Consider the following 27,066-nt stretch of genomic DNA (forward strand, 5'->3'; position numbering starts at 1 on the left):
TTGCATTGTATATAATCCAAGAAATGGAAGACAAGGCCCCTACAGCACCACCCACCCCCACGACCCTAATTCAGCTCTCCCTCTTCCCCTCACATTCACCCCACTCCCATAGTAACATACTATCATCATGTGCTGTAATTTCATTAAAAGAACAAACATTTTGTTCCACAGCAGCAGCCCTTACATTATAAGTGTCCATCCGTGATCAGCTCCAGTTTGTCCAGGTCAGGAACTGTCTTGGGCTCCTGGCACAAACTAAAGGTACCGTCACACTAGACGATTTTACAACGAGAACGACAACGATCCGACCAAAATAAGATCGCTGGAACGTCGCTGTTTAGGTCGCTGCAGAGATGCCAAACACACCAACCTACGAACGATGCTGGAGCGATATAGTGACGTAACAGCGACTCACAGATCGTCCTCGCTAGTCGTTTGCTCAGTGTCACACAGCAAGAGTGTAACGATCTAACGATGCAGACGTAGCCAGATAGGTGTGTTTTCTGCACAGGGAGACACCCAGGATGTGACGTTACGGCGTCCCGGAATATAAACCGCAACTCTACAGCGATTGATTCATATTGTTGGAGCGCTGTGTCTTCACGGTCTTCTGCCTTTCCAGCGTCCTGTTCGGAACGATCCTTCGCCAGCTACGATCCTCTTCTCCCGTGGACGTTCTGTCTAGAACGTATTCTACTGCAGGCGTCTTCATCGTTTCTTTTCTTGCTCATCAACGGTATGAAATGTCTTTCAGTTGTTTGTTTCTTTTGTGTATAGTTATGGCTATTCAATAATGTTTATCTATGTATATGGTGTAATGATGGATAAAACACCTCCGGCAGCCATCTTGTGCATCTGGCAAGCAGACGCACAAGATGGAGGCATTACTATGCGATTTGCAAACTCAGTTGCGCTGTCTGCCAATTTTGCACACACCATATGGAAAGGTAAACTAGCTGTCTGCCAATTTTGCACACACTATATGGAAAGGTTAACTAATTCTCTTGTGTCTGCCTTGGCTGGCCCTGGCGTGCTCCGCTAGTAAATAAAACAGCACACAACTTAAAGGAACGAAATTTTTTTTTTTTTAGAAACTGAACTGTTTTTTTTTTTTTTTCAACAAAACACTACAGAAAAACAGAAAAAAAAAACATTTTTAACGCCCGCGCGCCAAAAGGTGTCGCAGCGTGCGTCCATGTTGCTGCACTTGATGCTGCAGCAGCACTACTGTGCGCTCCAAGAGCGCTACTGTCCGCTCCAGTCCCTCTTGTTTGGCCAGCAGCTCTCTCACAGTGTCCGGTTCTGTAGATAGAAGATAGAATAAAAGTCTTTTTTTTTTGTCCTTTCCCAGAGGTCTTTTTTTTATTGGTTGCATTTTATTAGTCGCTGTCAAATGTGACATCCCACCGATAACCCCTCCCACTGTCTGTATACTTACGGAGAAGGGACGCCTGTTGTCCATCACTGGAGCTGCTGACCACCCATCCCCTGTCTCGGGCCAGAGTTCCCGGAGCTAAAAGTAATCAAAATCATATCTGTTTAACAATTGAACTCGCTGTGGGGAACCGCTCGCAGTTTATCGTAACTTACGAATGCTCGCCTCTGGGGAGAATGATGCCGAGCCGGGGGAGGAAGATGGGTAGCGGAAGGGCGGAGTAGTGGACTGCGGTGGGGTTACTGCATCTGTAATGTATACAATATTTCAGCTCACCTCTTATGTCCCATATGCCGTTATAATTTTGAAATGAATGATGGATAACTTACGTGACGGTCCAGCTTGTGGGCTGCTGCTGCTGCTGCTGGAAGATGTGGGGGAGGATAGTACCCTCTGTAGCCGGCGGCGTCTCTCTACACAAAAATAAAAGAAACACCATGTTTAGACAACAAAAGTACAGAGCTGTAGACATCACAATAAAACTAGACAATATTGACAGCAAAAGTTAGGAGCCTGAAATGAATGATGGATAACTTACGTGACGGTCCAGCTTGTGGGCTGCTGCTGGCCGCTGTGGTGGAGGTCAGTGCCCTCTGGTGCCGGCGGCGTCTTTCTACACAAAAATATAAAAAAAAAAAATCGCCATGTTTAGACAACAAAAGTACAGAGCTGTAGACATCACAATAAAACTAGACAACATTGACAGCAAAAGTTAGGAGCCTATCGAAATTCGGCAGCATCTGTAATGTATTCTATATTTCTGCTCCCCTGTAAAGTCCCATATGCAGTTATAAAATTGAAATGAATGATGGATAACTTACGTGACGGTCCAGGCTGTGGGCTGCTGCTGGCCGCTGTGGTGGAGGCCAGTGCCCTCTGGTGCCGGCGGCGTCTTTCTACACAAAAATATAAAAAAAAGAAATCGCCATGTTTAGACAACAAAAGTACAGAGCTGTAGACATCACAATAAAACTAGACAACATTGACAGCAAAAGTTAGGAGCCTATCGAAATTCGGCAGCATCTGTAATGTATTCTATATTTCTGCTCCCCTGTAAAGTCCCATATGCAGTTATAAAATTGAAATGAATGATGGATAACTTACGTGACGGTCCAGGCTGTGGCCTGCTGCTGGCCGCTGTGGTGGAGGCCAGTGCCCTCTGGTGCCGGCGGCGTCTCTCTACACAAAAAAATTAAAAAAAAGAAATCGCCATGTTTAGACAACAAAAGTACAGAGCTGTAGAAAAAAAAAAAAAAAAAGAGGCCATTTGCGGGAAGGAGTAAAAATCAATTTTGACAAGCTAAATGTAATTACATATATAGAACATAGGAAGCACCTCACGGCAGTGCACGTCTCCTGTTTCCCCCTACTGGCAGTGCGAGCAGGGTTGCCAACCTCCACGTAATGATTTCAGGCCAATCGGGATTACAATTGCGGACATCCGTATAAATTAAATATGGGGGGTGGAGATTATGGAATTCATGACCTGACCAATTTTTACGCGACAACGCATTTTTGCGCTTGGACACTATAGAAATTTGAAAAGAAAATATTAAATTTTTGTCCTCGTAAGTCCCGGACAAGTTGGCAACCACGGGCACGAGTCTCCCATTTCCCCCCGCTCGGTACCGTGTGTCTTCCAATTCCACCATTCTGATACTTGCCTTGCTTTGCCTCCGCTCGCAAGTGTGCCAGATGGAGTGGCTGCTTATAGCGCAGGTCGGCCCACTTCTTGCGCAGTTGCAGCGCACTGCGCCGGATGCTAAACCTCCTCTCCATCATTTCTGCAATGCGGCCCAGCACTGCATTCTTGTGCAAATTTGGGTGGGCAGGCCGGCTCCTCCGTCCCTCATAGTCGAGGGCATCCATTCTGTCCACAAAAAAACGCACCTCGGCCTGCCCCAGAGGAGCACAGCGCTGTCTCGCCGCCATTTTCTAAAGATAGACGCTGTACGGCACCGCCTAACCACGCCCAGAGGAGGTCCTAGCTGCGGCGCGATCGGCATCGCTATAGCGTCTCTGATTATGCACAGCGTCGCGTTTGTGACGCCGGCTCCAGACATCCTTTTTTTTTTTTTGGCGTTCCCGTTACCAAGTCACAGCGTTTATTGTCTTGCTTTCAGTTTTGTAGTAGCTTGTATCGTAATTTTGGGATGTTAATGAGGTGCAGCTGTAGTGTTAAACGCTGCTTATTACACATGTAAATATAAATTTCCATTAAATCCTATGTTCACATTTCTGTAGAACAGGGCAGCGTCTGAGATGCAACGCTGAACAGATATGTGAGCACATGCCCAACGCCGCTTTTTGTGACCCATGCATTAACTTTTCCATGGTTTTAGGGTCAGAAAAAAAACATCATGCATCGTCCTCTGTGTCCTGACGCATGATTCACAAAACGATAGGGCAACACATGTTATTTCAGGCCCCTAGGTAAAATATAGTGGCACATGCATTGCCGTGGCTGCACCGAACAAAACGCTAATGTGAACTTTGCCTTATAACAAAAAAAAAAAAAAAAAAAGATGTGTGAACACTATTTAACAGTATTGGTTGTCTTGTGTCACTTTAGCAAATCATATGTAATAATTATTTTTTATTGTGCTTTTTCAGGTTGCCATGTCTCTTTCGGATGTACCTGCGATTGTAGCGGCTGCATTGCTGTTAGAAGCTCAGAACCAGCTGGAGGCTGAAGCGCGAAACAATCGTGCAAAGCGACAGCGCCGCATGTGGACCAGACAGTGGCTGCAGAAGAGGAATCAATTGTCCCACATGGGCCTAATCAGGGAACTGAAGGAGAACAACCCGCATGATTTCAAGAACTACCTGAGAATGTCCGAGGATTCATTTAATTTCCTACTTGAAGCTGTGGAACCTTATATTAGGCGGCAAAATACAAGGATGCGAGCTGCTGTCCCTGTGGATGAGAGACTGGCTGTTACGCTCCGGTTCCTGGCGACTGGAAGGTCTATGCAAGACTTGCATTACTGCGCTGCGATTTCCCGAACCCTACTCAGCGTCATAATTCCGGAGACATGTAAAGCAATTATCTCTGCTTTACACCAAAATTACATGCCTTTCCCGGAGACCCCGGATGATTGGAAAGAGATTTCAAGGGGATTTCATGAGCAATGGCAGTTCCCTAATTGCGGGGGTGCCTTGGATGGGAAACATGTCCGCATCACCCAACCACCACACTCCGGCTCCTTTTATTATAACTATAAGGGTTATTTCAGCGTAATTCTGATGGCCCTCGTTAATGCGAACTACGAATTTGTAAGTGTGTCTGTAGGGATTAACGGGAGATTATCTGATGGCGGAGTTTTGGAGCTAACCGATTTTGGGGACCGCTTGAAAGAAAACAAACTGGCCTTGCCTCCCAACAGTGACACTACTGAAAACATGAACTTTGTGTTTGTCGGAGATGAGGCGTTCCCACTGCATCCCAACCTTTTGAAGCCATTCTCCCAGAAAACTCTGACACCTGAGCGGCGCATATTTAATTACCGGCTTTCGAGAGCTAGACGCGTTGTGGAGAATGCGTTTGGAATCATGGCAAACCGATTTCGTGTTTTCCACACTGCAATGAACATGAAACTATCGTCTATAGACTCTGTGGTTCTTGCTTGTTGCGTCCTCCACAACTTTTTGCGCCGCCGTGATGCCACTGCATACAGCCCTCCACAGTATGTAGACTCTGTTGACCCTGCAAACGGGGATATAACCCAGGGAGAATGGCGTCTAGATGAGCACAGGGTTTCTGGCCTGGAAAGTCTGGGATCCGGAAGGAACAATGATGACGCGACAAATTGCAGGGAAAAATACTGTGACTTTTTCAATGGTCCAGGGGCTGTCTCATGGCAGCACCAACAATTGTAGCGCAACTGTCGGCATATCTTTTACCATTTATTATGGATTACATTTGTTTTTGTTCATCCGCTCTCGTGTACCATTCTTTTTAGAACCCAACCAATTTCTTTGTCAAGTAACAATGTCAACATAACGATATATTGATTTATGTACATTGTCTTGTTCTTTTTATTCCATTCCAATTAAAATATTGAACTATGAAAATACTCTACTTCTGTATCAAACATATGAACCATGGGAATCAACAACCTCTTCTGCCCTAGCGCTTTCATGATGTGTGTGTGTGTGTGTATGTGTATATATATATATATATATATATATATATATATATATATATATATATATATACAAAATAGGAAAAAGAAGGCAGCACTCCCAAAGTTTCATGTGAAAAAAAAAATGGAGATTTAATCGACCCACATCACTGCGCGACGTTTCAGCTCACTGAACCTTTTTCAAGGCTCGAAAAAGGCTCAGGGAGCCGAAACGTCGAGCAGTGATGTGGGTCGATGAAATCTCCATATTTTTTTCACATGAAACTTTGGGAGTGCTGCCTTCTTTTTCCTATTTTGTATATATGTTGGATAAATGCTTGGACCATTCTATCCAGGGGGCTAGGCACCCGCTATTGGTGAGCATTGTGCTGTTCTATATATATATATATATATATATATATATATATATATATATATATATATATATATATATATATATATATATATATATATATATATATATATATATCCCGATTATAATGCATTTGGTATTGTACAGTATGCATGTCCACTTTGCATATTGCCCACCCACATAGTATTTTGCCCATCCAGAGAGCCACGTAGTATGGAGACAAATTTGAAAAATATATATATTTTATTTGTTTTCACATGACATTTTCATGTGGCACAAGGATTAATTACCGGGCGTCAGGCCAATGACTGCAGGGCAGTAGGCAGAGTGGATTATGGACGTTATAAAACTGAAGTCTATAGTGTTTTCAAGACAAGATCCCTACAAATTTTGATAGTAGGTGCCCATCTCGCTGTACCGGTCCGTGGACGTAGGAGGTCCTTGTGAAAAGTCTGCAAAAGAAGGAGGTGCAGGTGGTGTCCAGAACTGAGAATGATGTGGGCCTGGTCTGCGGACAGGAGTGCTGTGCATGGGCTCCTGTGGTGGTCCCAAATAAAACTGGCTACTGGGCTGACGCTCAGTGATGTTCAACATAGATGTGTCGCTCAGTTTTCCAGCGGCTGCCGCGTTCAGAACGTCAAACATCAATCGCTCCGCGTGAGATCGTTGGGTAACGTCCAATTTTTTTAACCGTTCCTCAACCAAGGTTGGGAATGCGGAGAGCTGGGTTGCCGCATGCTTGGACAAGATGTTGTTAGCCATTGCCAGGAGATCCACAGGTGTCCCCGCTGTCGACTTTCTTTTGCGAGATGGCCGCTGTCGACGTCTCTGATCCTCGAGACACGGGCTTCTGGAGGACTGATGGGACTGGACATCGTTCCCTTCTGGTCTTTCCCGCTGTTGAAGAGGCACCTGCGATTCAAGCAAAAAGAAAAAAAAATTAAAAGTCAATAACATACAAACAACTCAGCCTAGAGCCCCACCTCTCCAACACCTCTATTCCTGTTCATGGGAAGCTATGAGGAACTAGGTAGCAAACCACAGGGGTTACAGAGCTTTCAGAGCTGGGCTGAACTACATTGGGCAGCAATACTGTATGTACAAATGTGCGGAAGACACAATATGTTAATGTATTTATCTTTATGTTATAGACTTTTGAAATTATTAAAAATGCATTTAAAGGAGGGGGGAGTACTGTTTGGACATACTTCTCAGAACAGGAAGTGACAACTGTTATTAACAGGGGGATTAAACATGAAAAATGTGAATCATTATTATTGGAAACCATGCAGTCTCATAAACCTACAAGACACACGGCATGCTACTAGAAGGGAAGCTAGGGGGTACTTACATGCTCGTCCGGAGACTCGGGCAGGTTCTCTTCAGGCGATGGTGCACATATGCTTGTGACAGTCTGGCACGGACGAGGAATTTCCTGGTCCCGAGTGAACGCCAGCAGGTCATAGTACCACAACTTGGGCACATAGACGTCGTCAGTTCCGGCCCCAGACTTCAGCGACTTTTCCACCTTGTTCAACTCTTTTTTGTAGACTGTGCGGAGAGCCTGGATTTTTTTACGCACAATGTGTTCATCCACCGTCTCAGTGGGATGATGCTCCTTGTAGATGGCCACCAGCTTCTCATACGCATCTTTCTTTTTGTAGCGGTTGCTGTAATCCGCCGACTTTATCTTCCACAAGCAGGGCAGGGAGCGGTACATCTCTATGAGTGCCCGAACACAGTCTTGTTCATTGGCAGACATCTAAAAAAAGAATAAAAACATGAAGCAACATCAAGCAAGAAAGTTGTGGCCCCTGTGCCTTTCCTAATGTGAGCAGCCTTCTCTTGTATGGGATGGGCCGTGCGCTCTTTCCTTTTGGTAGCCACCATTTTAGTGATGGAATGGTTCGTATGCTTTTTTTATATTATTAATACCAATTTTGGGGCTTGAAAATGGCAGATTAAAAAAAAAAAAAAAAAATTACCATGAAAGATTTAATAAGAACGCTGATGAGTTCAAAATCTCCAACCAGGTCGCTCACAAGAAGCTAGAGAACGATGTAAAGGTCTCGATTTACAACCACGACGCTCACGAGATGTTAAATCAATACGGATCAGAATTCCAGATTTCAAAACAAGACGCTCACGAGAGGTTATAAAACAAAGACGCTGCAAAGATCTTGATTTCCAACCAGAACGCTTACGAGATGGAGAATGAACACGATGCAGAGTTGTGGATTTCCAACCTATTGCAAGATGCTCGTAGTTGAAGTACGCACAAGTGATTGAACAGTTGACTCAAGCTTTTTATATCGGAACCTTGCTATAGAACCTACCTATAGATGATCCCGCTGTGGCCTATCACAGTTCACAGGGAGACATCACACCCACTCCATTGTATAACGTTATGGCGTCACCATTTTTTTTTTATTAAATAAAGTAAAAGCCTTTTTTTGTAATGGCTGTTGTAATCCCCATGTAGGCTGTTGCGACAGATGGCATCTCCTTTTGTAAAGTCATGTTATGGCGTCACCTTTTTTAATGTCATTATGTCCTCCCCTTTGTCATTGTAATGTATTATAAAGACCCCCTTTATTTATAATGTAGACACCACATCACAGACTATTGCGACACATGGCATCTCCTTTGTAAAGTCATGTCCTGAGGTCACTTTTTTAATGTTATAATGTAATGTAAAGGCGTCTCCTTTTGTAATTGTTATGTATTGTAAAGACCTCTTTTATGGAATGTACACACCACCTCCCAGGCTTTATCAGGACAGAGGGAGTCACCTTTTGTAATAGCGTATCCTTTTTTTTATTTTAGGTAATACTTTATCACTTGGCGGTCCCCTATCCTTTGTAATTGCATATTTTAATATTAATATATTAATATATATTAATATATTGTATTAATCAGGCGATATGTATTGGACCTAGGCTATCATAGTATGGGAAGTTTATGTGATCGTGGTAAATTGATATTTTCCAAGAAAACGTTTAAAATTTAAATCTATTACGGGCGTCACTGCAATGTATTGTAAAGGCGTCTCCTTTTTAATGTACAACGCCTACCTGGCTAGAGCAAGACGCTGCGACGGCCCCTATGATCGTTGCTGGCGTCGTTGCTTTTGGTGTCAAACACAACGATACACGCCAATCGAACGACAAAATAAAGTTCTGAACTTTCAGCGCCGACTAGCGACATCACAGCGGGATCCAGATCGCTGCTGCGTGTCAAACACAACGATATCGCTAACGAGGACGCTGTTACGTCACAGATCGTTGTCGTTCTCGTTGTAAAATCGTCTAGTGTGACGGTACCTTAAGCTGCAGCTGCTCATTAGGACCCTGAGTTCAGTGTGGACCAATCGGAGCACACCAGGGGGTGGAGCTAACCTCAGCACTGCCAGCCTGTCAGAGACTATCAGGTTAGCAGCGCTCCAGGCTCCAGCCTCCACCGTGCCCTGCAATGAGACTCTGCTATTGGCTGCTGTGCAGCGTGCAGAGTCTCTGCTCAGATGGAGACCAGGCAGCGGCGCCGCAGCATGCCGCCATGTATCTGATACATCAGAGAGCGGCGGCCGCTTATTGCTTAATAACTGAAGTGGCCGCGCTCCGAGAGGGCCCCTCCGTGTGACGGGGCCCGGGGCGATGGCCCCTTCTGCCCCCCCGGTAGCTACGCTACTGGATATGGTGTTAATGTGTGACTGGTGAGGATGTGGTGCACAATTAGAGTTTTTCCAAGAGTGGGTGGTGGGAATGTGGAAAGTTTGAGGGGTGGAGGCAAAGCTGGTGTAGAGCCTGGGCGCAGTCTCAAAGGGTCCAGAAAATGTTGCCAGTATGGGACCCTGAAATTCTTGGTTGTAGCCCTGAATGGAAGTGCTGGATTAGTGTGCCAAGGGTCCCATTGAAAAGAAGCTCAAAAAGAGTGAACATATGCACAAATAGTTCTTTAGATCTTACAATGCAAATGTTCATTCTTTTGATAATTTTGGACCACCCGCTAGGGCCGTAGGGTACTTGGGCCAGGTCCGGTGGTCCATAAAAGGGGTGGTGATGGTGGCAGAGACCCGGTCCATGGCCCTGGCTGTCCAAGTTAAAGGGAAGGTCTTTAAAGGGAATGGTTTGTAAGAAAATAAAGAATGTTCGTGATACCACCTGTGGTATTCGTGTCAGGGTTGACCGATGCTGCTAAAGGGGTCCACTGGGGATGACGGTACTGCAGCAGGGATGGTATGGCTTCCCACAGGTGAAGCCCAGTCCCCAGGGCTCCCGATGTAGTGGACAAAGATGACAAAAAAGAATTGGAGGACACAAGGTTGCAGTCTCTTTAACTTTTACTGATGTAGTTCAGGTAACCCAATTACAGGCGGTCTTTATAATCCGGGCAGCCTGGAAGCGATTTGGAATCCCCTTAGCCAGGTGGGGTTGGGAGCCTTCCTTACTGCGCTGTAGTGTGTGTCCCTTGCTGCCTTAGGCTTCACACAAGGTCCTCTCTCTCTGTCCTATATGTAGGACAGTACCCGCATGGCAGGCAACGCGAGCCTTTTTACAGGTGCCCCTACTTGCGGCGACTCCAGGCTCTATATGCTGCTGTGCCTTTGGGTGTAGTTGTGGACAGGTGACTTGAAATCTCCTGCCCTCCAGTTTCTGCTGTGGGGCATACAGTCCCACACAGCCTCGGACTCCCGGTGTCCAGTTCCTGTGCTTCAGCAGGGAGGGAACTCAGTCGCAGCTCCCCTCCAGCTGCTCACTTCTCCTTTGCTCCTTCTCCCCTCACACTGTCCACAGACTAACTACTCACTGACTCTCTCTGATAGACTAACAGACTCCTTAACTCCTCCCTCGGCCAGAATATATATAGGGAAGCTTTCCTAAAACCGGATCTAGAGTGTTGTGAATTCTGTGGCAGAGCTCCCTCCTGTGGTCACAAGTGGTACTTCGGCTGGTTCTCTCTGTGAGCTTCCGTTGGTGGAGGAAAGTGGTACTGCGGCTTCTGAGTTTCCTTCCTCAGGTGATGTGGTGAAGTCGTTGGGTGCTGCTCTATTTAACTCCACCTAGTGCTTTGATCCTGGCCTCCAGTCAATGTTCTAGTATTGGACCTGTTTCCTCCTGGATCGTTCCTGTGGCCTGCTGCTCTGCATAGCTAAGTTCCTCTTTGCTATTTGTTTGCTGTTTTTTCTGTCCAGCTTGTCAATTTGTTTTTTTCTGCTTGCTGGAAGCTCTGGGACGCAGAGGGTGTACCTCCGTGCCGTTAGTTCGGTACGGAGGGTCTTTTTGCCCCCTTTGCGTGGTGTTTGTAGGGTTTTGTGTTGACCGCAAAGTTACCTTTCCTATCCTCGCTCTGTTCAGAAAGTTGGGCCTCACTTTGCTAAATCTATTTCATCTCTACCTTTGTCTTTTCATCTTAACTCACAGTCATTATATGTGGGGGCTGCCTTTTCCTTTGAGGTATTTCTCTGAGGCAAGGTAGGCTTATTTTCTATCTTCAGGCTAGCTAGTTTCTCAGGCCGTGCCGAGTTGCATAGGGAGCATTAGGCGCAATCCACGGCTGCCTTTAGTGTGGTTTGAGAGGATTAGGGATTGCGGTCAACAGAGTTTCCACGTCTCAGAGCTCGTTCTTGTTTTTTGGGTTATTGCCAGGTCACTGTATGTGCGCTGACCTCTATGTCCATTGTGGTACTCAATTACCTTTCACAACAGTACTGGAGGCCTAAAGTACTAATGATTCCCAATAGAGGGAAAAAAGAAGTTCTGAGACCATTTTTTTTTCTTTGCACTGTGTTTTGCCTTTTTTTTCCCCTAGACATTTGGGTGGTTCAGGACACAGGTGTAGCAATGGACATTAAAGGTCTGTCTTCATGTGTGGATCAGCTCACGGCAAGAGTACAAAGTATTCAAGACTTTGTGGCTCAGAATTCTATGTTAGAACCGAGAATTCCTATTCCTGATTTGTTTTTTGGAGATAGAACTAAATTTCTGAGTTTCAAAAATAATTGTAAACTATTTCTGGCTTTGAAACCCCGCTCCTCTGGTGACCCAGTTCAACAAGTTAGGATCGTTATTTCTTTTTTGCGTGGCGACCCTCAGGACTGGGCATTTTCTCTTGCATCAGGAGATCCTGCATTAAGTAATATCGATGCATTTTTCCTGGCGCTCGGATTGCTGTACGATGAGCCTAATTCTGTGGATCAGGCAGAGAAGAATTTGCTGGCTCTGTGTCAGGGTTAGGATGAAATAGAGGTATATTGTCAGAAATTTAGAAATTGGTCCGTACTCACTCAGTGGAATGAAGGTGCGCTCGCAGCTATTTTCAGAAAAGGTCTCTCTGAAGCCCTTAAGGATGTCATGGTTGGATTTCCTATGCCTGCTGGTCTGAGTGAGTCTATGTCTTTGGCCATTCAGATCGGTCGACGCTTGCGCGAGCGTAAATCTGTGCACCATTTGGCGGTATTACCTGAGCTTAAACCTGAGCCTATGCAGTGCGATAGGACTTTGACCAGAGTTGAACGGCAAGAACACAGACGTCTCAATGGGCTGTGTTTCTACTGTGGTGATTCCACTCATGCTATCTCTGATTGTCCTAAGCGCACTAAGCGGTTCGCTAGGTCTGCCACCATTGGTACGGTACAGTCAAAATTTCTTTTGTCTGTTACCTGTTGTGAGTTCTGTTTTTGGGCTCCTTCTGGTGGTTACTGATGGTACTGGGTGACTTGTGTTCTCTGCGGTCTCTGGTGTCCACCTGTTCCATCAGGTTATGGGTGTTTCCTATTTAACCTGGCTGTTTTGTCATTTCCTCGCCGGCTATCAATGTAATCAGCGTGTCTGTTTGCCTTTGCTCCCTGCGTCTGTTATCTTCTGGACAAGCTAAGTTTTGATTTTCCTGTTCTATGTTTTGCTTACTTTTTGTCTTAGTCCAGCTTGCTGTTATGTGACTCCTTGCTGCTGGTTGCTCTAGTGGGCTGAAATTACTCCTCATATTCCATGAGTTGGCACATGAGTTCAGGTAATTTCAGGATGGTTTTTTGAAGGGTTTTTCGCTGACCGCGCAGTTCACTTTTGTATCCTCTGCTATCTAGCTTTAGCGGGCCTCATTTTGCTGATTCTGTTTTCATTTCTACGTTTGTGCTTTCCTCTCATTTCACCGTTATTACATGTGGGGGGCTGCTATTTCTGTGGGGTGTTTCTCTGGAGGCAAGTGAGGTCTGTGTTTCTTCTTATAGGGGAAGCCAGTCCTTCGGCTGGTGCGAGACGTCTAGGAATCATCGTAGGCACGTTCCCCGGCTACTGCTAGTTGTGTGTGTAGGTTCAGAATCGCGGTCAGCTCAGGTTCCATCACCCTAGAGCTTGTTTTTGTTTTTCTGCTTGTCCTTTTGTGATCCCCTGCCATTGGGATCATGACAGTATAGCCGGCCATAAAAAATAAAGATTGGTCATCGTTTTGGCTGAAGTAGGAGGAAAAGTAGTCTGAGGTTATTTATTTATTTATTTTTTTATTTATTTATTTATTTATTTTTTTCCTTTTCTCCTCAGTGTGTGCTGCCTAGCCTTAATTGCAGCTTGATTGCTTCTTTCCTCCTCTTAATCCTTGAATGGCTCTGACTTTAGCTGTTAATCATGGACGTCCAGAGTTTGGCTTCCAGCCTGAATAATCTTGCTGCTAAGGTTCAAAATATACAAGATTTTGTTGTACATACGCCTATGTCTGAACCTAGAATTCCTGTCCCAGAGTTTTTTTCTGGAGATAGATCTAGTTTTCTGAATTTTAGGAATAATTGTAAGTTGTTTCTTTCCTTGAAATCTCGCTCCTCTGGAGACCCTGCTCAGCAGGTCAAGATTGTTATATCTTTCCTGCGGGGTGATCCTCAGAATTGGGCATTTGCATTGGCACCAGGGGATCCTGCGTTGCTCAATGTGGATGCGTTTTTTCTGGCATTGGGTTTGCTCTATGAGGAACCTAACCTAGAGATTCAGGCTGAAAAAGCTTTATTGGCTCTTTCTCAGGGGCAAGATGAAGCAGAAATATATTGTCAGAAATTTCGGAAATGGTCGGTCCTTACTCAGTGGAATGAGTGCGCTCTGGCTGCAAAATTCAGAGATGGTCTTTCTGAGGCCATTAAAGATGTTATGGTGGGGTTCCCGGCGCCTACAGGTCTGAATGAGTCCATGACTATGGCTATTCAGATTGATCGGCGTTTACGGGAGCGCAAACCTGTGCACCATTTGGCGGTGTCTTCTGAACAGGTACCTGAGATAATGCAATGTGATAGAATTCAGTCCAGAAGTGAACGGCAAAATTATAGGCGGAAAAATGGTTTGTGTTTTTATTGTGGTGATTCAGCTCATGTTATATCAGCATGCTCTAAACGCACAAGAAAGGTTGATAAGTCTGTTGCCATTGGTACTTTACAGTCTAAGTTCATTCTGTCTGTGACGCTGATTTGTTCATTATCATCCATTTCCGTCGATGCCTATGTAGATTCAGGCGCTGCCCTGAGTCTTATGGATTGGTCATTTGCCAATCGCTGTGGGTTTAGTCTGGAACCTCTGGAAGTTCCTATTCCTTTAAAAGGAATTGACTCTACACCTTTGGCTATGAATAAACCTCAGTACTGGACACAAGTGACCATGCGTATGACTCCCGTTCATCAGGAGGTGATTCGCTTCCTGGTGCTGTATAATTTACATGATGTCTTAGTGCTTGGTCTGCCATGGTTACAAACTCATAACCCAGTCCTGGACTGGAAAACAATGTCTGTGTTAAGCTGGGGATGTCAGGGGGTTCATGATGATGCATCTTCGATTTCTATCGCTTCATCTACTCCTTCTGAGGTTCCGGTATTTTTGTCTGATTATCGGGATGTTTTTGAGGAGCCTAAGCTCAGTTCGCTTCCTCCTCACAGGGATTGCGTTTGTGCTATAGATTTGATTCCTGGCAGTAAGTTCCCCAAAGGTCGTTTGTTCAATCTGTCAGTGCCAGAGCATACTGCTATGCGGAATTATATTAAGGAGTCCTTGGAAAAGGGACATATCCGTCCATCTTCGTCCCCTTTGGGAGCAGGTTTTTTTTTTGTGGCTAAAAAAGATGGTTCCTTGAGGCCTTGCATAGATTATCGTCTTTTGAATAAGATTACAGTCAAATATCAGTATCCTTTGCCATTGTTGACTGATTTATTTGCTCGCATTAAGGGGGCTAAATGGTTCACTAAGATTGATCTTAGGGGTGCGTATAATCTTGTGCGGATAAGGCAGGGTGATGAGTGGAAAACCGCATTTTATACGCCTGAGGGCCATTTCGAGTATTTGGTGATGCCTTTTGGACTTTCTAATGCTCCTTCGGTCTTCCAGTCCTTTATGCACGATATTTTCCGTGAATATCTGGATAAATTTATTATCGTGTATCTGGATGATGTTTTGGTTTTTTCTGATGACTGGGAGTCTCATGTTCAGCAGGTCAGGAGGGTGTTTCAGGTCCTGCGGGCCAATTCTTTGTTTGTAAAGGGTTCTAAATGTCTCTTTGGAGTCCAGAAGATTTCTTTTTTGGGGTATATTTTTTCCCCTTCTACTATTGAGATGGATCCCGTCAAGGTTCAGGCTATTTGTGACTGGACGCAGCCTACATCTCTTAAGAGTCTACAGAAGTTCTTGGGCTTTGCTAATTTTTATCGTCGCTTCATAACTAATTTTTCTAGTGTTGCTAAACCTTTGACGGATTTGACTAAAAAGGGTGCTGATGTTACTGATTGGTCTCCTGCGGCTGTGGAGGCCTTTCAGGAACTTAAGCGCCGGTTTTCTTCTGCTCCTGTTTTGCGTCAGCCAGATACGTCGCTTCCTTTTCAGGTTGAGGTTGATGCTTCCGAGATCGGAGCGGGGGCGGTTTTGTCACAGAGAAGCTCCGATGGCTCAGTGATGAAGCCATGTGCGTTCTTTTCTAGAAAATTTTCGCCCGCTGAACGGAATTATGATGTTGGTAATCGGGAGCTTTTGGCCATGAAGTGGGCATTTGAGGAGTGGCGTCATTGGCTTGAGGGTGCTAGACATCGTGTAGTGGTCTTGACTGATCACAAAAATCTGATGTATCTTGAGTCTGCCAAGCGTCTGAATCCTAGACAGGCTCGTTGGTCACTGTTTTTCTCCCGTTTCAATTTTGTGGTTTCCTACCTGCCAGGTTCAAAGAATGTGAAGGCGGATGCTCTTTTTAGGAGTTTTGTGCCTGACTCCCCTGGAAATTCTGAGCCCACTGGTATCCGTAGGGATGGGGTGATTTTGTCGGCTGTCTCCCCAGACTTGCGACGTGCTTTGCAGGAGTTTCAGGCGGATAAACCTGATCGTTGTCCGCCGGAAAGACTGTTTGTTCCGGATAATTGGACCAGTAGAGTCATCTCCGAGGTCCATTCTTCTGTGTTGGCAGGTCATCCTGGAATATTTGGTACTAGAGACTTGGTGGCCAGGTCTTTTTGGTGGCCTTCCTTGTCGAGGGATGTGCGTTCTTTCGTGCAGTCTTGTGGAGTTTGTGCTCGGGCTAAGCCTTGCTGCTCTCGGGCCAGTGGATTGTTGTTACCTTTGCCTATCCCGAAGAGGCCTTGGACGCACATTTCCATGGACTTTATTTCGGATTTCCCTGTCTCTCAAAAAATGTCCGTCATATGGGTTGTGTGTGACCGCTTTTCTAAGATGGTTCATCTGGTACCCTTGCCTAAGTTACCTTCATCCTCTGAGTTGGTCCCTCTGTTTTTTCAAAACGTGGTCCGTTTGCATGGCATTCCGGAGAACATCGTTTCTGACAGGGGATCCCAGTTTGTGTCTAGATTTTGGCGGACGTTCTGTGCTAAGATGGGCATTGATTTGTCCTTTTCGTCTGCATTCCGTCCCCAGACGAATGGCCAGACGGAACGAACTAATCAGACTTTAGAAACTTATTTAAGGTGTTTTGTTTCGGCTGATCAGGATGACTGGGTTTCCTTTTTGCCGCTTGCCGAGTTTGCCCTTAATAATCGGGCTAGTTCTGCTACCTTGGTTTCTCCTTTCTTTTGTAATTCGGGGTTTCATCCTCGTTTTTCCTCTGGTCAGGTGGAGCCTTCTGATTGTCCTGGAGTGGACATGGTGGTGGATAGGTTACATCGGATTTGGAGTCATGTGGTGGACAATTTGAAGTTGTCCCAGGAGAAGGCTCAGCAGTTTGCTAATCGCCGTCGCCCCGTGGGTCCTCGACTTCTTGTTGAGGACTTGGTGTGGTTGTCTTTTCGTTTTGTTCCTATGAAGGTCTCTTCTCCTAAGTTCAAGCCTCGGTTCATCGGTCCCTATAAGATCTTGGAAATTCTTAACCCTGTGTCGTTTCGTTTGGATCTCCCGGCATCGTTTGCTATTCATAATGTTTTCCATCGATCGTTGTTGTGGAAGTATGAGGTACCTGTCGTTCCTTCGCTTGAGCCTCCTGCTCCGGTGCTGGTAGAGGGTGAATTGGAGTATGTTGTGGAGAAGATATTGGATTCTCGTGTTTCCAGACGGAAACTCCAGTATTTGGTCAAGTGGAAGGGTTATGGTCAGGAGGATAATTCTTGGGTGATTGCCTCTGATGTTCATGCTGCCGATTTGGTCCGTGCGTTTCATAGGGCTCATCCTGGTCGCCCTGGTGGTTCTCGTGAGGGTTCGGTGACCCCTCCTCAAGTGGGGGGTACTGTTGTGAGTTCTGTTTTTGGGCTCCCTCTGGTGGTTACTGATGGTACTGGGTGACTTGTGTTCTCTGCGGTCTCTGGTGTCCACCTGTTCCATCAGGTTATGGGTGTTTCCTATTTAACCTGGCTGTTTTGTCATTTCCTCGCCGGCTATCAATGTAATCAGCGTGTCTGTTTGCCTTTGCTCCCTGCGTCTGTTATCTTCTGGACAAGCTAAGTTTTGATTTTCCTGTTCTATGTTTTGCTTACTTTTTGTCTTAGTCCAGCTTGCTGTTATGTGACTCCTTGCTGCTGGTTGCTCTAGTGGGCTGAAATTACTCCTCATGTTCCATGAGTTGGCACATGAGTTCAGGTAATTTCAGGATGGTTTTTTGAAGGGTTTTTCGCTGACCGCGCAGTTCACTTTTGTATCCTCTGCTATCTAGCTTTAGCGGGCCTCATTTTGCTGATTCTGTTTTCATTTCTACGTTTGTGCTTTCCTCTCATTTCACCGTTATTACATGTGGGGGGCTGCTATTTCTGTGGGGTGTTTCTCTGGAGGCAAGTGAGGTCTGTGTTTCTTCTTATAGGGGAAGCTAGTCCTTCGGCTGGAGCGAGACGTCTAGGAATCATCGTAGGCACGTTCCCCGGCTACTGCTAGTTGTGTGTGTAGGTTCAGGATCGCGGTCAGCTCAGGTTCCATCACCCTAGAGCTTGTTTTTGTTTTTCTGCTTGTCCTTTTGTGATCCCCTGCCATTGGGATCATGACAGTTACCTTGATCTGCTCTTTGTCATCGTATTCTGTCATGGCATTTGTGGACTCAGGCGCTGCTCTGAATTTGATGGACTTGGAGTATGCTAGGCGTTGTGGGTTTTTCTTGGAGCCCTTGCAGTGTCCTATTCCATTGAGAGGAATTGATGCTACGCCTTTGGCCAAGAATAAGCCTCAGTACTGGACCCAGCTGACCATGTGCATGGCTCCTGCACATCAGGAGGTTATTCGTTTTCTGGTGTTGCATAATCTGCATGATGTGGTCGTGTTGGGGTTGCCATGGCTACAAGTCCATAATCCAGTATTAGATTGGAAATCCATGTCTGTGTCCAGCTGGGGTTGTCAGGGGGTACATGGTGATGTCCCATTTCTGACTATTTCGTCATCCACCCCTTCTGAGGTTCCTGAGTTCTTGTCTGATTACCGAGATTTATTTGATGAGCCCAAGTCCGATACCCTACCTCCGCATAGGGATTGTGATTGTGCTATCGATTTGATTCCTGGTAGTAAATTCCCAAAAGGTCGACTGTTTAATTTATCTGTGCCTGAGCACGCCGCTATGCGGAGTTATGTGAAGGAGTCTTTGCAGGGTTCTTTTTTGTAGCCAAGAAGGATGGTTCACTGAGACCTTGTATAGATTACCGCCTTCTAAATAAGATCACGGTTAAATTTCAGTACCCGTTGCCATTGTTATCTGATTTGTTTGCTCGGATTAAGGGGGCTAGTTGGTTCACCAAGATAGATCTTCGTGGTGCGTATAATCTTGTGCGTATTAAGCAAGGCGATGAGTGGAAAACTGCATTTAATACGCCCGAGGGCCATTTTGAGTATCTAGTAATGCCATTCGGACTTGCCAATGCTCCATCAGTGTTTCAGTCCTTTATGCATGACATCTTCCGAGAGTACCTGGATAAATTCCTGATTGTGTACTTAGATGACATTTTGATCTTCTCGGATGATTGGGAGTCTCATGTGAAGCAGGTCAGAACGGTTTTTCAGGTCCTGCGTGCTAATTCTTTGTTTGTGAAGCGATCAAAGTGTCTCTTTGGTGTTCAGAAGGTTTCATTTTTGGGGTCCATCTTTTCCCCTTCTACTATCGAGATGGACCCTGTTAAGGTCCAAGCCATCCATAATTGGACTCAGCCGACATCTCTGAAAAGTCTGCAAAAGTTCCTGGGCTTTGCTAATTTTTATCGTCGCTTCATCTGCAATTTTTCTAGTATTGCTAAACCATTGACCGATTTGACCAAGAAAGGTGCTGATTTGGTCAATTGGTCTTCTGCTGCGGTGGAAGCTTTTCAAGAGTTGAAGCGTCGTTTTTCTTCTGCCCCTGTGTTGTGTCAACCAGATGTTTCGCTTCCGTTCCAGGTCGAGGTTGATGCTTCTGAGATTGGAGCAGGGGCTGTTTTGTCGCAGAGAAGTTTTGATTGCTCGGTGATGAAACCATGCGCCTTCTTTTCCAGGAAGTTTTCGCCTGCTGAGCGAAATTATGATGTGGGCAATCGAGAGTTGCTGGCCATGAAGTGGGCATTCGAGGAGTGGCGTCATTGGCTTGAAGGAGCTAAGCATCGCGTGGTGGTCTTGACTGATCATAAGAACTTGACTTATCTCGAGTCCGCCAAGCGGTTAAATCCTAGACAAGCTCGTTGGTCGTTGTTTTTTGCCCGTTTTGACTTTGTGATTTCATACCTTCCGGGCTCTAAAAATGTGAAGGCGGATGCTCTGTCTAGGAGTTTTGTGCCCGACTCTCCGGGTGTATCTGAGCTGGCGGGTATCCTCAAAGAGGGAGTAATTGTGTCTGCCATCTCCCCTGATTTGCGGCGGGTGCTGCAAAAATTTCAGGCTAATAAACCTGATCGTTGCCCAGCGGAGAAACTGTTTGTCCCTGATAGGTGGACCAATAAAGTTATCTCTGAGGTTCATTGTTCGGTGTTGGCTGGTCATCCTGGAATCTTTGGTACCAGAGAGTTAGTGGCTAGATCCTTTTGGTGGCCATCTCTGTCGCGGGATGTGCGTACTTTTGTGCAGTCCTGTGGGATTTGTGCTCGGGCTAAGCCCTGCTGTTCTCGTGCCAGTGGGTTGCTTTTGCCCTTGCCGGTCCCGAAGAGGCCTTGGACACATATCTCTATGGATTTTATTTCAGATCTTCCCGTCTCTCAAAAGATGTCAGTCATTTGGGTGGTCTGTGATCGCTTCTCTAAGATGGTCCATTTGGTACCCTTGTCTAAATTGCCTTCCTCCTCTGATTTGGTGCCATTGTTTTTCCAGCATGTGGTTTGTTTACATGGCATTCCAGAGAATATCGTTTCTGACAGAGGTTCCCAGTTTATTTTGAGGTTTTGGCGAGCCTTTTGTGGTAGGATGGGCATTGACTTGTCTTTTTCCTCGGCTTTCCATCCTCAGACTAATGGCCAGACCGAACGAACCAATCAGACCTTGGAAACATATCTGAGATGCTTTGTTTCTGCTGATCAGGATGACTGGGTGTCCTTTTTGCCTTTGGCTGAGTTCGCCCTTAATAATCGGGCCAGCTCGGCTACCTTGGTTTCACCGTTTTTCTGCAACTCTGGGTTCCATCCTCGTTTCTCTTCAGGGCAGGTTGAGTCTTCGGACTGTCCTGGTGTGGATACTGTGGTGGACAGGTTGCAGCAGATTTGGACTCATGTAGTGGACAATTTGACTTTGTCCCAGGAGAAGGCTCAACGTTTCGCTAATCGCAGACGCTGTGTGGGTCCCCGACTTCGGGTTGGGGACTTGGTTTGGTTATCTTCTCGTCATATTCCTATGAAGGTTTCCTCTCCTAAGTTTAAACCTCGTTTTATTGGTCCGTATAGGATTTTTGAGGTTCTTAATCCTGTGTCTTTTCGTCTGACCCTTCCAGATTCTTTTTCCATACATAACGTATTCCATAGGTCATTGTTGCGGAGATACGTGGCACCTATGGTTCCATCTGTTGATCCTCCTGCCCCGGTTTTGGTGGAGGGGGAGTTGGAGTATATTGTGGAGAAGATTTTGGATTCTCGTGTTTCAAGGCGGAACTCCAGTATCTGGTTAAGTGGAAGGGTTATGCTCAGGAAGATAATTCCTGGGTCTTTGCCTCTGATGTCCATGCTCCCGATCTTGTTCGTGCCTTTCATATGGCTCATCCTGGTCATCCTGGGAGCTCTGGTGAGGGTTCGGTGACCCCTCCTCAAGGGGGGGTACTGTTGTGAATTCTGTGGCAGAGCTCCCTCCTGTGGTCACAAGTGGTACTTCGGCTGGTTCTCTCTGTGAGCTTCCATTGGTGGAGGAAAGTGGTACTGCGGCTTCTGAGTCTCCTTCCTCAGGTGATGTGGTGAAGTCGTTGGGTGCTGCTCTATTTAACTCCACCTAGTGCTTTGATCCTGGCCTCCAGTCAATGTTCTAGTATTGGACCTGTTTCCTCCTGGATCGTTCCTGTGGCCTGCTGCTCTGCATAGCTAAGTTCCTCTTTGCTATTTGTTTGCTGTTTTTTTCTGTCCAGCTTGTCAATTTGTCTTTTTCTGCTTGCTGGAAGCTCTGGGACGCAGAGGGTGTACCTCCGTGCCGTTAGTTCGGTACGGAGGGTCTTTTTGCCCCCTTTGCGTGGTGTTTGTAGGGTTTTGTGTTGACCGCAAAGTTACCTTTCCTATCCTCGCTCTGTTCAGAAAGTTGGGCCTCACTTTGCTAAATCTATTTCATCTCTACGTTTGTCTTTTCATCTTAACTCACAGTCATTATATGTGGGGGCTGCCTTTTCCTTTGGGGTATTTCTCTGAGGCAAGGTAGGCTTATTTTCTATCTTCAGGCTAGCTAGTTTCTCAGGCCGTGCCGAGTTGCATAGGCGCAATCCACAGCTGCCTTTAGTGTGGTTTGAGAGGATTAGGGATTGCGGTCAACAGAGTTTCCACGTCTCAGAGCTCGTTCTTGTTTTTTGGGTTATTGCCAGGTCACTGTATGTGCGCTGACCTCTATGTCCATTGTGGTACTGAATTACCTTTCACAACACTAGAGCTCCCCCTTCTGGCCTGGAGTCAGAAAGTGTTGAATGTATGTGTTACTTGTTAAAGGGTTCCTCCTCGCTTCCAGGCATGGCATCACCCTCCCCGTGAGGAAGGCAATACCACTGTGGTACCCGGACTCCTGGGGTGCCACATTACCCCCGTTAAATCCAGTACTTCCGGACTGGGAAAATACAAATAATAGCAGGTTAGGAAATGCAAAGTTTTTAAAATGTATTACAACAGGTTATGTAAACTTTTCTTCCCTTTATGCGAGGTTATTTCCCTTGAACGTTACATGGGCAACACGTTATCAAACTGTGACTGGTCTTGTACCAGGGTGTCCTTGTTCACCAACCATAATGATGCGGGGGACCCATTCCAAACCCCCAACGTAGGATTTTGGCAGCCTGCAAGGCGTAAACATGCAGACCTTTCTTCGGCCATGCCAAACGGTTTTTATTCTGGTCATTTTGAAATATACAGGGTTCTACTCATGCTGCCAGTGTGTGGTAAAACCAATAAGATGCACCTTAGGAGGTGCCAACTATTTGCAAAGAAAGTTTTCAGGTAACTCACCGTCCATTACCCTGCTGTCCATTTAAACTTTCAATAAACAAAAATCAAACATTCCTAATCAGGTAGCAATAATTATTGACATTTTACAATTTAGTGTTCCTTCCTTTACTTTCTCTTCCAGGGCAGGTCTTCAGGTGTGCGACCTCCTGGTTGGGAATAGTACTCTGCTGATGTCACAACAGGTGACACAAATGGGGCCAGTGCAGCAACAGGGGTTTGCGATGCCTGAGCTTGCACCGCAGTTTTGGCCGTTAGCTCTGACTCAACATGTTTTCCTGTGCATTTCTTCACATCTAGGGAATAGCATCCTCTTTCACCTTGGTGCCATGTGAACGTCACCTGATCTCCCGGGTATAGGTCATGGTACGGGTGTCCTTTAAGAAGATGCGACTCTACATCTCTACGGTTTACAAAGAGTTCTGAGGGCTCTCCTGGTTCACGGATAAATCCCCATCCAGTGTACTGGTTAAACAAAACCACAACGCCTTTTCTCAGTGGACCTTAATTGGCAGGAGTAATTCTGTGGGTCTGGGCCTTGGCCTGCATGTTGCGCTTCTCCATAGCCTCCCATTTAGCTCTGCACTCCCGCTCCTCCGCCTCTAATTTAAGTATCTGCTGCCGGCAGTAATCCTCTTTCTCCGCAATTTCCACTTGGTTTGCCCCTGCTTGAGCCTCCTCCGGAAACCCCATTAAGTCCATCTCCGGGTGCCTCTAGCGGATCGCCTCTCCTTTACCACACATCCCTTGGGACAAGGTGTTAAGTTACAGCGGATCATCCACCCCCTAGGTCTGTCATCCGGTCCCAGGTTATATCTACCACTACCTGGCCGGGCCTTAGAGGCGGCAAGGGTTTTAAAGGTCCCACAAGGGTCTTTTCCACTACCAGGGCAGTGTGCATACCTGCTTTCCAGTGCCAATCTCTTCTTTTGGCTCCGCTGTGGTTGAGGGTGCTGGCTCCAGGTCTTTCATAGGTGCCGCCATCCTCTTCAGCAGTGCTTCCTTCCACACGGCCACCACTGCCAGCTGCGACCGTAGGAGTTGTCGGGTCAGCTCCCCCATCTCAGCACCGAGGAGCTCCGGATCCAATGCTCTCCACTGCCGTCCGCTGTCACTTTTACCGGGTAGCGTTCAGCCATCTATGCTGCATGCTTTCCCGCACGTTCCTACTTCACTCTCCTCTGTGGGCGGCACTTGCTTCTCTTTCCTGCCAGCCATCTCTGGAGGCGGATCCATCGTCCTGACGGATATGTTCTTTCCGCATTAAAGTCTCTGTACTGGGTGGGTCCAGCTTTCGCGCCCGTCCTTGGGCTCCACCCGTGACACATATCTTCACCGTTCCTCACCCACCTCGTGGTGCAACAATGGCAGCCATTACATGATTCAACACAGTCCATGGCGCACAGGTCCCGATTTTTCGGGTCAGTCCATCCTGTATGTGACGCCAAGTTGGGGAGCTTGCTAGGGCCGTGGGGTACTCAGGCTGGGTCCGGTGGTCCTTAAAGGGGGTGGTCACAGTGGCAGGGACCAGGTCCGTGGCCCTGGATGTCCATAATAAAGGGAAGGTCTTTAAAGGGAATAGTTTGTAAGAAAATAAAGAATGTACGTGATGCCACCTGTGGTATTTGGTCAGGGATGACCGACGCTGCTAAAGGGGTCCACTGGGGATGACGGTACTGCAGCCGGGATGGTATGGCTTCCCACAGGTGAAGGTTAGTCCTCAGGGCTCCTGGTGTAGTGGACAAAGATGACAAATGGTGTAATACCAGAAAGAATTGGAGGACACAAGGTTGCAGTCTCTTTACCTTTTACTGATGTAGTTCAGGTACCCCTATTACAGGCGGTCTTTGGAATCCAGGCAGCCTGGAAGCGATTTGGAATCCCTTTAGCCAGGTGGGGTTGGGAGCCTTCCTTACTGCGCTGTAGTGTGCGTCCCTTGCTGCCTGAGGCTTCATACAAGGTCCTCTCTCTCTGTCCTATATGTAGGACAGTACCCGCATGGCAGGCAACGTGAGCCTTTTAACAGGTGCCCCTACTTGCGGTGACTCCGGGCTCTACATACTGGTGTGCCTTAGGGTGTAGTTGTGGACAGGTGACTTGAAATCTCCTGCCCTCCGGTTTCTGCTGTGGGGCATACAGTTCCACACAGTCTCGGACTCCCGATGTCCGGTTCCTGCGCCTCAGCGTGGAGGGAGCTCAGTCACAGCTCCCCTCCAGCTCTTCACTTCTCCTTTGCTCCTTCTCCCCTCACACTCTCCACAGACTAAATACTCACTGACTCTCTCTCTGAAAGACTAACAGACTCCCTAACTCCTCCCCCAGCCAGAATATATATAGGGAAGCTCCCCTAAAACCAGAACTAGAGCTCCTCCTTCTGGCCTGGAGTCAGAAAGTGTTGAATGTACATGTTACCTGTTAAAGGGTTCCTCCTCGCTTCCAGGTATGGCATCACCCTCCCCGTAGGAAGGCAATACCACTGTGGTACCCAGACTCCTGGGGTGCCACAATTTCTTTAATGCTTTTTCAGAGGTGTTCATGACCATAATGGACTGGAAAAGAGTGCACATACCCTCTTTGATTGCCCACCCTTCATCCTCTAATTTACTTGACTTTTTTTCTCCTCTGTAACACCTTTTATTGTTCTAAATATTTATTTATATCTCTGGTGCAACTAGACAAGTTCCCAATATAATTTTCTGCTTTCCTACCCATTACACTGCTCCCCTCTTACCTAAAAACACCAGTCATCTACTTGTGGGCCACATGACTCTCCTTCATGGCTCCTTGTATGCATATTTACCCTTCCCTCCCTCTACAAAGTTGCAGTGTCACTCAAGTACCGCTGTCTGATGGGGCATATTGTCCCATTGCCGCATCTAAAACAGAAGTGTAATAAATGTAAGTGGAAGAACAAGGCATTATATTGGTGAAAACTGATATGAATAATGTTTGTACATACAGTATATTCTCATAGATGCATGCAAGCAAAACTTATAGGACCCAATTCATCAAGACAGGCATTGTTCATGCTGGAATATGATGCTGACAAGTGGTGTGTGTTTATTTGGATTACGCCAGAAATCTCACTTCAGTTCGGTACTGTAGTGAGATTTCTGGCTTACAGAATGCCACAGCTTCTCATGAATTAAAAGAGCTGCGGTGTCATACCTCCGCCACTCCCTCGTACTGGCGTGAAAGCCGCAAAAGTGGCAAAATTTAGGCACAATTCTGAATTCAAGCAAAGGATTTCTGGCGTGGAAGCTTTGCTGAATCGGGCTCATTGTCTTTCTCCTATAGTCTGAATTTGTTCATTAGATAACTAGTCTATAAAGTCTGTTTTTTTGTACTTGTTTCCTCTAAGTCTGCATTCACACCTGCGCTTTGGTATTCTGGCTATCTGTTCTGTTTTTACGAACAGATAAATTGAACTGATGTAAAAACGATCTATTGCAGAATTGATGCAAATCTTAGCAGAGGGAGCCAATTAATTATTATGAGGTCTGTCTGGGTTATAAGTTACTTTTCAGTTTGGAAGAAAAAGTTTGGCATGGTGGGCTTTATCTCCTGTTCTGTAAATGGACACACAGCTAGATCCCATAATAATCACTGGGGTCTCTCTGCTTCCGTTTGCAGCAGTTATGCAACAGATCCATTCTTCAAATTAATTCCTTTTGCCTGTTCCTAAAAACAGAACAGACAACCGGAATGTTAAAGCCCAAGTGTGTATGTAGATCTATAAATAAATGATAATTATTATTATTATTATTATTATTATGTATAAAGTTGGACTTTGATAAATGTTTGCACCACTGTCTGATGTGTATCCCTCTCTACTGCCGACTTTAAGGAGGAAGCCAAACCTCCACCCTCTTTTTTATCTGATTGGGCAGCTTTTCTGGATGTAAAATATCCATTGGTTGTTGAATGTGATTGTATAAGGCAGGGTCAGCAAAGTTTCATTAAGGTGGTGGTGTGTGACACAGAGGAGCCTGCATAGCTTCACCAGTGCGGTGTGTTGAGGAGTGGCTCTGGCTAATCCAAAAACCCAGCACAGTTGCTGTGTACAGTGACAAAGCAGCATCCCATGGAGCAATGAGAGCTGCCACCAGCTTCTGGACCACAATGATGCACA

General features: G+C 46.1%; 2 protein-coding genes across 2 annotated transcripts; one reads left to right on the plus strand and one right to left on the minus strand.

Moving 5' to 3' along the window:
• Positions 1–340: 340 nt before the first annotated feature.
• LOC138642692 (uncharacterized) lies at positions 341–5,559 on the plus strand. The gene is made up of 2 exons (XM_069731038.1): positions 341–736; positions 4,049–5,559. Exon 2 carries the CDS (start codon positions 4,055–4,057, stop codon positions 5,312–5,314), a length of 1,260 nt encoding a protein of 419 aa, XP_069587139.1. The 5' UTR covers positions 341–736; positions 4,049–4,054; the 3' UTR covers positions 5,315–5,559.
• Positions 5,560–6,162: 603 nt separating this feature from the next.
• Positions 6,163–7,730, minus strand: LOC138641420 (uncharacterized). The gene is made up of 2 exons (XM_069728949.1): positions 7,284–7,730; positions 6,163–6,844 (listed from the first exon to the last, which is right to left on the minus strand). The coding sequence occupies exons 1-2, from the start codon at positions 7,692–7,694 to the stop codon at positions 6,314–6,316; spliced, it is 942 nt and encodes a 313-aa protein (XP_069585050.1). The 5' UTR covers positions 7,695–7,730; the 3' UTR covers positions 6,163–6,313.
• Between the last annotated feature and the right edge of the window lie 19,336 nt (positions 7,731–27,066).

Source organism: Ranitomeya imitator, chromosome 6 (genome assembly GCF_032444005.1).
Source record: "Ranitomeya imitator isolate aRanImi1 chromosome 6, aRanImi1.pri, whole genome shotgun sequence".
Classification (NCBI taxonomy): domain Eukaryota; kingdom Metazoa; phylum Chordata; class Amphibia; order Anura; family Dendrobatidae; genus Ranitomeya; species Ranitomeya imitator.

Excerpts from the sequence above, each read along its gene's own strand:
- LOC138642692 (XM_069731038.1), top strand. The coding sequence starts at position 4,055 with ATGTCTCTTTCGGATGTACCTGCGATTGTAGCGGCTGCATTGCTGTTA.
- LOC138641420 (XM_069728949.1), bottom strand. The coding sequence starts at position 7,694 with ATGTCTGCCAATGAACAAGACTGTGTTCGGGCACTCATAGAGATGTAC. Across the intron at positions 6,845-7,283 it reads CCGAGTCTCCGGACGAGCAT|GTGCCTCTTCAACAGCGGGA; the intron begins GTAAGTACCCCC and ends CTTGAATCGCAG.